The 12,083-nt window shown below is 35.9% G+C and overlaps 1 protein-coding gene across 1 annotated transcript in view; it reads left to right on the top strand.

The window, feature by feature from the left end:
• The window catches only part of ezrb (ezrin b), an 86,919-nt gene that overhangs the window by 55,485 nt on the left and 19,351 nt on the right, over window positions 1-12,083 (top strand). Inside the window, exons 5-7 of the mRNA XM_030127751.1 lie at window positions 5,988-6,262; window positions 9,807-9,890; window positions 10,038-10,184. Of these exons, the coding sequence (XP_029983611.1) occupies window positions 5,988-6,262; window positions 9,807-9,890; window positions 10,038-10,184 (506 nt within the window). The remainder of the gene's footprint in view (window positions 1-5,987; window positions 6,263-9,806; window positions 9,891-10,037; window positions 10,185-12,083) is intronic.

Raw genomic sequence — 12,083 nt, 5'->3', positions numbered from 1 at the left:
TTTAGGTTTTTAGGTTAGTTTATTTCAGACACAGACATAATACAAAACATATGAAACAAACAAACAAACAAAAAAAAACAATACACACATACAAAAATCAAACAATAGAAAAAAAATAATAATGATAAACAATACACAAAAAAATCAAATAATAGAAAAAAAAGAAGAACTGTTGTGCCTGAAAGGGAGTGGGAGCCACTGCTTATCCAGTCCTACCCCCTAATTCCAGTCCTCAGACTGTTAGTGCTAAATCACTTGATAATACAACATAAGATTGTGATTATCTACACACACTTCTACATACACTCATACAGTCACATACACATCTACATACACACCAGTTTATTGTCTACTGCTGTACACACACGTCTGCACCCCCATGTTTATATACAGGGGTTGGACAAAATAATGGAAACACCTTAAAAAATCAACAAAATATAATTTAATATGGTGTAGGTCCGCCTTTTGCGGCAATTACAGCCTCAATTCTCCGAGGTATTGATTCATACAACTTGTGAATTGTTTCCAAAGGAATTTTAAGCCATTCTTCAGTTAGAATACCCTCCAACTCTTTTAGAGACGATGGCGGTGGAAATCGACGTCTCACTTGAATCTCTAAAACTGACCATAAATGCTCAATAATGTTGAGGTCTGGGGACTGTGCCGGCCATACGAGATGCTCAACTTCATTAGAATGTTCCTCATGCCATTCTTTAACAGTTCTAGCTGTATGGATTGGGGCATTATCATCTTGAGGTGAAGGTGTTTCCATTATTTTGTCCAACCCCTGTATACACACCATACAGTAGAACAACCTGACAATCCAAATAATGATCATACCCTTCCTTGAGCCAGATATTGTGAAAATAACATTTCTTTGTACATTTTCTTGAATTTTTGAATATTTGGACACTGCTTGAGGTCTACCCCCAACCCATTCCAAAGCTTGGCCCCACACACTGATACACACAAACTTTTCCTGGATGTCCTGACTGCTGGGACTTTGAAATTCCCACATCCCCTCAGGTTACAGCCCCCCTCTCTATGGGCAAATAGTTTTTGTATGTTGGCTGGTAGTTGATTTTTATTGGCTTTAGATAGAAGTTGAGCTGTGTAAAAATTTAACAAATCATTGAGTTTTAATAGTTTTGACTGCAAGAATAATAAATGAGTATGATCCAAATAGCTGACTTTATGTAAGACTCTGACTGCACGTTTTTGTAATATGAAGAGATGGTGTAGAGTAGTTTTATAGTTACTGCCCCATAATTCTATGCAGTAGGTTAGGTATGGCAGGACCAGACAACAATACAATATATAGAGTGCCTTATTTTACCTGCATGTGCATTGTTAGTTTTCATCTAAACTCATTTTTCGGTAGTTTTTTTTCCAGTGTTCATTAGTTTTAGGTCTAGTTTTCATTGTTAACCCTGAAATGAAGCAAGATTTTCCCATCTGACAAAAACAGAAGTAGAAGTACCACTGATAATGCTAATGCTAATTTATCTTCTCCTGTCAGAGCACATTTAAAAGTTGCTTCTTTGCACTTTATGATCATAAACAGGGGTCAGGCTCAGTGAAAAGGTTACGCTGGCCTCAGTCAGCTCAGCAGGGCTAAACTGTACGGTGCATGCTGACACGGCGCTGCTCGGTCCTGCTGCCCATCAGCACAATACCTCGCTGTGACTGGAATATTCCTGGCCTGGTTCAGCTCCATTCTCTCCATCAAGAGTTCCTGTTTTGAAATTAGAGGAAGAGGCACATTGTGTAAACACATACTGTAGCGCAGAGGTATTAAAGTCTATTTCCACCCAATGAGAATAATAGATCCCCTTTTGGGAAGGGCAGTGCACCCATGAAACCACGGAAGTTGCCGTTGCCAAGTGTATCAAGCGTTGACAGGCTTTTTTTTTTTTTTTTTGCGCAAACATTACAATGTAGAGGTTTAAAGGAAGGGACTCTGTTTATACTTTCCATTTCAGTAAAATTAAAAATACACACTGACACCGTGATCTTATCCTGAATGAACTGAAAACATCCTCCTCTTAGAATAGGTTGATAATAAACATCACCTAGAGTCAAAACTAGAACGAACTGAGGCCAAGTTGACCAGGTACAAAGTCCAGTGGTTCATCTACAGATTGGTCTGGTCCTGGGATTCAGCTCACCAAAAAAGACTGAGTCCTTCTGATTTTTTTTGTTGAGTCCCACTGCAATACTATTGAGTCAAAACTTTAATTTTAAAAGTACATTGTTTCATCGTCTTCATTTTCCTTTTTTTTAAATTTTGTTTTTATTGGAAAAGGAGCAAGATATCTCAGCATTAACATTTATACATATATCTATTAGAGTCCTTTTTGTATTTCTTATTTTATACATACAACAGTGTAAAAAACAAAACAAAACAAAAATATGAACAGAATGCTCACAGTTTTGGTATTTCTCACTTAAAAAAAAAAAAAAAAAGACAATCTCAGCTTTCAATAACTCTGGGTTCTTTAAACATTACACATGTTTATGCAAAAGTAAAACATTCGCAAAAAACAAAGACAGGGAGATTATAAAGAAGAAATTCTTAGAGGAGTGATACAAATTCTGGGTGGCTACAGGATACAAATTTAATCCATTTGTCCCAAATATGGTCAAATTTATCCCTCTGGATTCTGATAGAGTAAGTCAATTTTTCCATTTTGAAAATTTGCAAGACGGTCTCATACCAGTCTTCTAATGTTAGTGGAGTTGACTTTAACCACCTTCTTGTAATTGATTTCTTGCTGGCTGCTAAAAGTGCCTGTAATAATTTTGTATCCTCCCTCCGTTCTAGTACTGACACATCACCAAGATATAGCTTTACAAAGTTATAGGGAACATGAACTGGGACGACTGATATCATCTTCATTTTCCAGATCAAATCATTCATATACACCATTGAACACATATGAACAGAAAGTGAAACACAATCATATTTTCCTGAACTGTTTAATGAACAAAAGTAAATATTCTAAAAAAATGACAATTTTAAAACACGTTTGGGCGGTTGTTCCCAATCTATTTTGGCTCGTGACCCCATTTTAAAAGACCGTAATATCATTACAATTACAATCTGGGGCACCGCTAACAATTGTGGACCCCATGAAAGCTAAACGTTGTAGGCCTTTTATAAAATTCAGTATCTTGTCGATTTCTCAGAGCTGGGGGGTATGCAGTTATATACCTGGAGGTGTGGTCCATAACTAACGTAACTAACACTGACGTGAAGCAAAAATTAAACCTAACATGCTTTCATTGTTGGACTCCCGGCTTCTGTGCCTCTATTATATCGCGGATCTTACATGAAATTTTCACAACTTCTAACCTGTATCCACTGGACCCCCTCCACTGCTCTGTGGGCCCCCCAGAAATGCTGGGCCCCATGAATTTGTCACATTTACCCCCCCTTTTATGGTGCCCCAGATTACAATATACTATATCTGCAATCTTTATATTCACATTCAATTTTTCATGAAGATACTGAGTTGCTTTTATGCATCTTCACAACTCCATTAAAACGCGTTTAGTAACTAGTGGAACTGACATTAGAATCAGAATCACTATTAGACCCGTATACTTATAAACAAGGAACTTCTTTAATGGTAGATGTTTCTTGAGTAAATATAAATACAACATATAAAAAAAATTTAAGAAAAGTTAAAAAAGTAACTCTGCACACATATTTAAATAAACTCCCTGTAAATATTACTACAGTTAATTTGAGGTTCCATTATATACATTACATCATCATATGGCCTCATAGTAACACTGCTTCAGCTACATCCCATGTTTTTTTATTGTTATTTATTGTCATTAATGACTGAATGAATGTCTTGTTTTGTTTCCTGTCTGGACTCCAGGAAATACAAGGAGGAATAATGTAATAAGTAAATGAATTAATCCCTCCGTCCTGTGTGGTAACTAAATTAGTGTGTTTGCACGCTGAGCTACAGCTGGTAAGAAGGTGCACACGGATGGATAATATTCATAACAAATAATGGGAAAATCTCATTGGATAAGGGGTGAAGAAATGATCTTACTTCCAGATGAATCACAGGCCCAAATTTGACCAAAATGAAAGATTTTTTTCAAATTATAGCAATAATAATACGACAATACGCAGACATTATAGAGCTATCCCTGCTTTTGTCATGACTAAATAAAATCCAGTTTCGTCTTTGACACTGAAAAGTACGGTTGTTTCAAGACTTTAACCCATAAAGATACAAACGTCCACCACCGACCAAAAGCATCGACTGATCTACATGTTAAACAACTGTTGAGCCACTAATGTTTTCAAAACTTGTAAATAACTGAGGTAAAATGCAGATTTTCCTTTTTTTTTTTTTTTTTACTGTCGTCAAATTTGACCCATTTAGATGTTCAAAAGCTCCATAGTGAAGAAGCGTAATCATGGAAAGACTTACGGATTCATGACACTCAGGCTACGACTCAGGTTTTACAGATTTGATGAAAAAATGGTGATGAAAGTCATACGCAGCTTTAAAATGAACTTACACACAACAGGTACAATCTCAACCAAAAACGTAAACATGCAGGTAGGGATGGAACGATAGGAAAATTTCATACCACAGTTATCATTATTATCGTGGTATTGTTGAAATGTGCTCAAAATGTCCAAAAAGTACTTATATACATACTGAAATAATTTAACCATGTTGGATTTTGAAAAAACAAACAAACAAACAAATAAATAATAGGCACAATGTACTTTCTGTTGCAGAAACATTCAAATATTAACATGTAAACATCAAATATATAAATGTGCATTAAAGATGGCACCTTATGGCCATTGTTTGACCATTTTCCATATGAAGTTTGAGTTGTTTTAGTTTCTTTTTCATAGATAGATAAATAGATATTCTCTCTCTCTCTCTCTCTCTGTGCACTTGGACCAGGTCTCTCTCTCTCTTTTTCTCTTTGCAAAGTGCGATAATCAAACATGGTTATCATGATAATTAGAATTTAAACGGCAATACTAACTGTCAAGAATTTTACCGCGGTTTAACGTTATACCGGTAATCGTTACATCCCTACATGCAGGTATAAAAGTACATAAAGTCAAGGTCTTAGGGGAAAAATGGCAGTTTTGAAAAAGTCTGGATTTTCTTTTTGGATAAAGACCAAGCACCCTGGTTTAACCCTCCGGTACCTGGGTGTACCTTTTAGGCACACTTTTCACTTCGTGTTAAAAAACTTCATATTATTTTTCACAATTTAAATAAGGTTAGAATTCAAAAGTTGTTCATTTGTGCATGATCTTTAAAATTCTGGCCACCAACTAAAATGTGCACATTGTAAACAAAAGAAAATTACAAGACTAGCATCTGTCTCCCAAGTGTGCCTAAAATGCACTATTTCTTCCATTTCATATGTATGATTAGGGCTAACCTTGATTTACAAAAATAAAATCAAATTAGAGTAGAAAAATAAATAAATATATAATATTTAATAGTTTGATTTATAGGTGTGCCTTTTTGGCACACTTGGTGACAGATGCTAGTATTTTTGAACATTTGACCTAGCGCCAAAAATAATAATGCAAATTAACCAATGTTGGAGTTAATCATTAACATATGCCAGGATGAAAAAATCAAATACTATGGGATCTACTTTTTATGTAGTATATTGAAAAAAAATAATTTTTTGTGTTTTTTTTGCATCCAAAAAAGTGGTTTGTTTCCATTACAAACACAGCATTTAAAGGGTTAAAAAATGTGACAATTATTGAGTGTTTGATATTTTTATTTACGGCTCAAATTGACGAAATAGAAAAAAAATTGTAAAAGAATTAAAAACAAACTGTATGAATTTTTTTTTTGGACATTATTCCACAAGTGTGCCAAAAAGACACAGTTGGTATTTAGTAAGGGTCTTGGTGGACAGTATACTGGAGGGTTAAGGCTTCATACTGACTTGTTGTCTTTTCCATCCAGGTGTCTTCCCAGGACGTCAAAAAGGAAAACCCGCTTCAGTTCAAGTTCCGGGCTAAATTCTTCCCAGAGGACGTGTCCGAGGAGCTGATCCAGGACATCACCCAGAAGCTGTTCTTCCTGCAGGTGAAGGACAGCATCCTGAGCGACGAGGTCTACTGCCCCCCGGAGACCGCCGTCCTGCTGGCCTCCTACTCCGTCCAGGCCAAGTTCGCAGACTACAACAAAGAAGTCCACAGACCCGGGTACCTCCTGTCTGAGCGCCTGCTGCCACACAGGTGAGCTGAACGAGCGAAGGCTTGTTACGAAGCAATAAACATGTCACATTAGTCTGATCTGGCACTGATGGAATATAATCATGTTACATAATATCATAATTGTTTTAGGCGACAGTATAGTATTACATGTGCATATGTGCTTGGCGTCCAGTTAATCAAGCTGGTTTTTACGCTGTAGACCAGTAAAGTAATTGAAAAATAGAATATGAATATTTACAATTCCTCATTTTTGTGTTTTTTTAGTGCAAAAAAAGTACAATTCAATTCTGAAAATGTTAAAATGTCCATTCCTTTTGCAAAAAGTTATGAATAACCTGAAACGTCTTGAGAAAAATACATTTAAATTTAACAATATTATGCCTCAGTTTATCATTTACATACCTGCATTACAGATGACAGTGGAGAAATTTGAGAAAAATGATGACCATTAACAGAAGACCTGTAAAAAAAAAAAAAAAAGAACAAAAATGTGAGAAACATGAACAAAATGAACAAAGAGACAAATAAATGAAACAAAAACAAAAGAAGGCGGAATATTGTTAAAAATTTTTTTTTTTGGAATTTGGAGTTTATTATTTCCAGGTTATTCTGCTATTATTTTACTGTTCTAATCAAATTGGGCTAAAATGAGTTTGACACCACTGAATATTGACAAATTTTGCACTTTGAAAATTCATCTAGTGGGCTGGATTGGAACATCTGGTGGACCAGTTTTGGGCTGTGGGCCGTATGTTTGACACCCATGCTGTAGATGCTGTCAGTGAATGAAGCATGTATTAAAATAGAATTAAAAAAAACAAAAAAAACAGGAATAATTAAGTCGCTAAACAAACCGAGAGGAAGAGCAGAGCTTTATTAGTTGATAATTAAAGACAGACAGAGCACAAACAAAGGGAACGCTGATGGAGCAGAGCAGGTGCAGCTCTCCAACCCAGTGGATTAACAAGAATCCATTATCATACATTAGAGCTGCTTAAGTGGTGGACTGGTAACTGATCAGCGCTAAACATCCCCCTGGACAGAAGCTTATCCCAAAAAAAAAAAAAAAAAAAAAATCTCCACTATATGCAGTACCAAAGATGGGATATGCATTAAGTCTGTTCTGTAACGCTTCAACCAAGAGATAATTAGTTTGGTGGATTAATTGGTTTTACTTGTTAATATAAACTGTTTTTATAAGTAGAAAGTGCAGATGGTGGGCTTCTGAACTAACAATACTGACTTTATTTATTAGTTAATTACTTAGTATTTGAAGTTTAATGATTAAAATACACTTATTTAGGTTTTTAATCCACTGGTTCAGATGTTCACGTCAGTGGTTTATTCAGTGATTTCTGTTCGTTTGTTTTTTGTTTTATTTCTGTATGTGTTTTAAGCGTCAGAATGTTTTGGGGTAGATGAAGGTTAATTTAGGCTTCTCCCAGTTTCAATTATCAGTATTACATTTGCATTTTAGCATAGGTGACTGGTCAGTCTTCTTTAACCTGTGTGATCATTAAAAATGTCAAATGTTAAATCTTATTTTCATGCAAATAAAAAATGTGCGACAAAATCATTTACTTTATGAATTTACCTTATTTGTAGAATTAGATTAACTTTAATTCGCTGCTGAGTTTGTTAGTAAAAGTTACTAAATTACTTCCAGGTAACATACAGAAATGATTCAGATAGAGAGGGTGGTTATGACTGCAGACAGAAACTAAATATGAAACACCATTTCCCTAAAACAAATATTAAAAAGATGTGCATTTCATGTTGTGGAATGGATTAGATCTAATTATTAAATGGTGTGAAAACACAAAACTGAAAAAGATGTATATAAACCTTATTTTCCAGAGATATAGCAGGGTTCCCGCAGGGTCTTAAAAGTCTTGAATTTACAAATCTGCATTTAATACCTTAAAAAAAGTCTTTAAAATGGATTAAATTTGATATGGTAGGTCTTAAGTTATGTTGCTGTAAACTTGTTGGCTGTATTGTGTTTAAACAAAGAGAAAAATTTGCGGTTTTATGATAGTATTTTACTGGTCAGACCCACCTGATGTGGCCCCTGAACTAAAATAATTTCGACACCCTTGATTGTTAATATCTTAAGTGTACTTCATGCATTTCTCAAATTCATCCCTGGGTCAGACTGGACCCTGTGGTTGCCTGGTTTTGGCCCACAGCCCATGTTTGCAGGGTTCCCGTGGGGTCTTAAAACTCTTTGAATTTACAAATCTGCATTCAATACCTTAAAAAAGTCTTGAAAAGGTATTTAATTTGATTTGGTAGGTCTTAAGTTATGTTGCCATTAACTTGTTGGCTGTATTGTGTTTAAAGGTGTCGGTTAAATGTCCAAACTGTAAAGAAAGTAGCGTTCGTTGACTTAGTTCCACCTGTTTCAACCGGACAGTTCATGTTGAAATTAGGAACCAGTTACTGTTAACTTTGCAGGCCTGACGAGAAATGACTCGGAACGATGGGAATCACATTTTCCTAAATTCTAGGAGTCACAAATTTTTGCCAGTATGTCTGTGAAAGAGGCTGTGAAATGGGCATTACATTCTGCTCTAAGTACTCTTAAAAAGGTCTTAAATTAAATTTGTAGAAAGCTGTAGGAACCCTGTATAGTAACAATGAATGCGAGTACAACAGTAATAGTTATTGATGGTATGTAATCATTTCTTCTCTTTTTTTGTAATTTAATGACAGACCTATTCTTTGTTATAGACTGTATACATTAGCTGATTAGCCAAGTCATGTCAAATTGGGGTAGGACAATATAAACTTAGCTTCTTCCTGCTCCATTTCGGACATAAAAATTGTTGAAGAGCCACAATGAAATTGTTATACATTTGTGTGATATTTATTTTCTTTTTTGGTTGATTTTTATCCATATATTGGAAAGTCCTTCTGGAATCTGGATTTTCTTTTGCCTACTTAAGTTCGAAATAAAGTCCATCTACAGTCAAGGAAAAAATTATTAGACCATCAAAAGTCATCAAAAACAATGGTTACGCAATCAAGTACTAACTCCTGTGTGTCATGTGACTAAAACAGACAGAAAAGAAAACATGGAATGCCTAAAAGCACTGTTTTTGTCAGTACAATGCCATAGATATTGATGTAAGAACTGAAGTGATTTTGGTTATTATCAAGAAAACCATGGAAAATGGATAGATTTCAGCTCTGAAATTAAACTACTATGAGCTATTTGTGTTGTTCTTATTATATTTGTCCAAATTAATGTACCTTCAGTTGGATCAGGCATTAAAATGAACAAGAAATTGAAGAAAACAAGGGATGGTCTAAAAAAAATTTTTCCGCAACTGTGTATTTATAAAAGTCAAAAGTCTTAAAAGTTATTGCACATTGAATGTTTTCTTTATAATATGTAGCTTTAAGTTCAAAAAGTACATTACAGAGTTGTTGATAAGTTGAAAAAAATATAAAAAAAACCCCACATGAAGTCACCAGAATTCCCAACTGGTTCAGATAAATGGAAAACACACAGCATTACCACTGCATTAAAGTCACCACTGATTCGTGTCTTTTTTTGTAGAGTCTTGGAGCAGCACAAATTATCCAAAGAGCAGTGGGAGGAGAGGATACAGGTGTGGCACGAGGAGCACCGTGGGATGTTGAAGTGAGTGTGTTTCATATAATGTCGCCCTTCAAGTTAAGGCACTTGAACAACTCTTTCCTGCACATACAGTAAATGATTATACAATGACATAAATACAGTCTGCGCTTCCTTATTGTTCCGTTGCTTATTTGTGTTTGGTTGTTGCAGGGAGGATGCTATGCTGGAGTACCTGAAGATCGCTCAGGACCTGGAGATGTACGGCGTCAACTACTTTGACATTAAGAATAAGAAGGGCACGGAGCTGTGGCTGGGAGTGGACGCACTGGGACTCAACATCTACGAGAAGGATGACAAGTAAGTAAGCCGTGGATTTTCACACACAGAACCCCGCTTTTGTGTCTGTGCTGGCTCTTATTCTTCTTTTAGCACCATAAAAGTACCATATTTTCCAGACTATAGAGCGCACCTGAATATAAGCCACACCCACCAAATTTTAAAAGAAAACAATATTTGTACATATATAGGCCGCACCTGACTATAAGCCACAGGTGTCCATGTTGTAACATGAGATATTTACACAGAGAGATGGTAAACAGAAAGATTTAAATATTTATTTCCATACCTTAACTGCTTTTTTCCAAACAGTGCCTGTAACGCGGCAGTAAAACGGCAGGAACACAGCTGGTTAAAAAACCCAGAAAAGTCATTGATCTCTATCTTCATCTTCCTTCTGCTCATTGAAACCACTGCAGTCGTCTTCTTCAGTGTCTGAGTTGAACATCCTCAGAAAGGCTCTGCCATTCACCTTCTCAGTCTCTCTTCCATTGTCACTTCCGTGCTGCAGCTCTATTTCCTTCTTTACAGACACATCGATTGCTTTTAACCTAAAAGCTGCATCATTTCTTCGTGTTTTCCATGATGAGGGTTAGTGCACTACATGCTAAATGATTGTTAAAAGTTAAGCTTAAAACTTGTCCTCTTCGCATCACCTCTTCCACCTGTCTGTCTTGCTTTTGCGCTTCCTGCTAGAGCGCCCCCTGGAGGCCGTTAGCACATAAAAATCTAAACTTGAGCCGTATCGTTGTATAAGCTGCAGGGTTCAGAGCATGAGAAAAAATTAGCGGCTTATAGTCCGGAAAATACAGTAATTAAGTTTTATTTATAGAGCACTTTTCACAGACAGGGAGTCACAAAGTGCTTTACAGTGCAAAATACAATTAAAAACAATTAAAAATGCAAAATAAAATGCGATAAATACATAAAGTGCAGTGAGTTTGTCCTGAGTCAGTTGGATTTAAAATGCATGAACAGAGTTAAACTGGCCGGGCCGGGTCTGTTCAGCAGACACCCACAGGAATAACAATGAAGGAATGGGTGCTGGGTTGAGGAAGAACACCTCTGTACTAAAGTCATTATGTGCTCTGCAGGATCTGTAATCTGTTCAGCAGCATTCAAGGCTCTAGAGCAGGGGTGTCAAACATACGGCCCGTGGGCCAAAAACGGGCCATCACAGGGTTCTGTCCGGCCCGTGGAGGGGGATTTGTGATAGTTTCTCAAGTTTTTCTTCATTTTTGTTTTGTTTTTGCTTAATTTATTTGTCGCACTGTTCATTTTGTTCATGTTTCTCAAATTTTTGTACCAGTTTTGTTCCTTTTATTCTTTTATTTTTTGTTGTAGTTTTCTGTTGATTGAGATTATGTTTCTTAAATTTCTCAAAATTACTAAATGTTTTGTGTCTTTGTAGATCCACTGTGATCTATAAGTTGTAATGCACAGGTGTAAATGAGAAACTGAGGCAGAATATTGTTAAAATTACACTTATTTTCCTTAAGAAACTTAAGGTTGTTCCTGTTATTCATGTTTTTTAAAGGATGTTTTATAGATTTAAACTTTTTCACTGCAAAACAAAGAAGATTAAGGAGTTGACATAATTTACAGATTATTCTATTTTTATTCTATTTTATTTTACTGGTCTGGCCCACTGGAGATCACATTGGGCTGTATTTGGCCCCTGAACTTAAATGAGTTTGACACCACTGCTCTGGAGTCTCATGTAGTCTGCTCTTGGTTTGTAGCTTTAATTTGTTTCAGTTGGTTTTGGTTGTCTGTATCATGGGTGTCCAACTCATTTTAGTTCAGGGGCCACATACAGTCCAATATGATCTCAAGTGGGCCGGACCAGTAAAATAATAACAGTGACAAAATTAAAGCTATATAATGAAAATGTTTACATCTACAAAGTATCCTTTAAGA

The sequence above is a fragment of the Sphaeramia orbicularis genome, chromosome 24 (genome assembly GCF_902148855.1).
Source record: "Sphaeramia orbicularis chromosome 24, fSphaOr1.1, whole genome shotgun sequence".
In the NCBI taxonomy this organism is placed as follows: domain Eukaryota; kingdom Metazoa; phylum Chordata; class Actinopteri; order Kurtiformes; family Apogonidae; genus Sphaeramia; species Sphaeramia orbicularis.
This window is presented reverse-complemented; position numbering and strand designations above follow the sequence as displayed.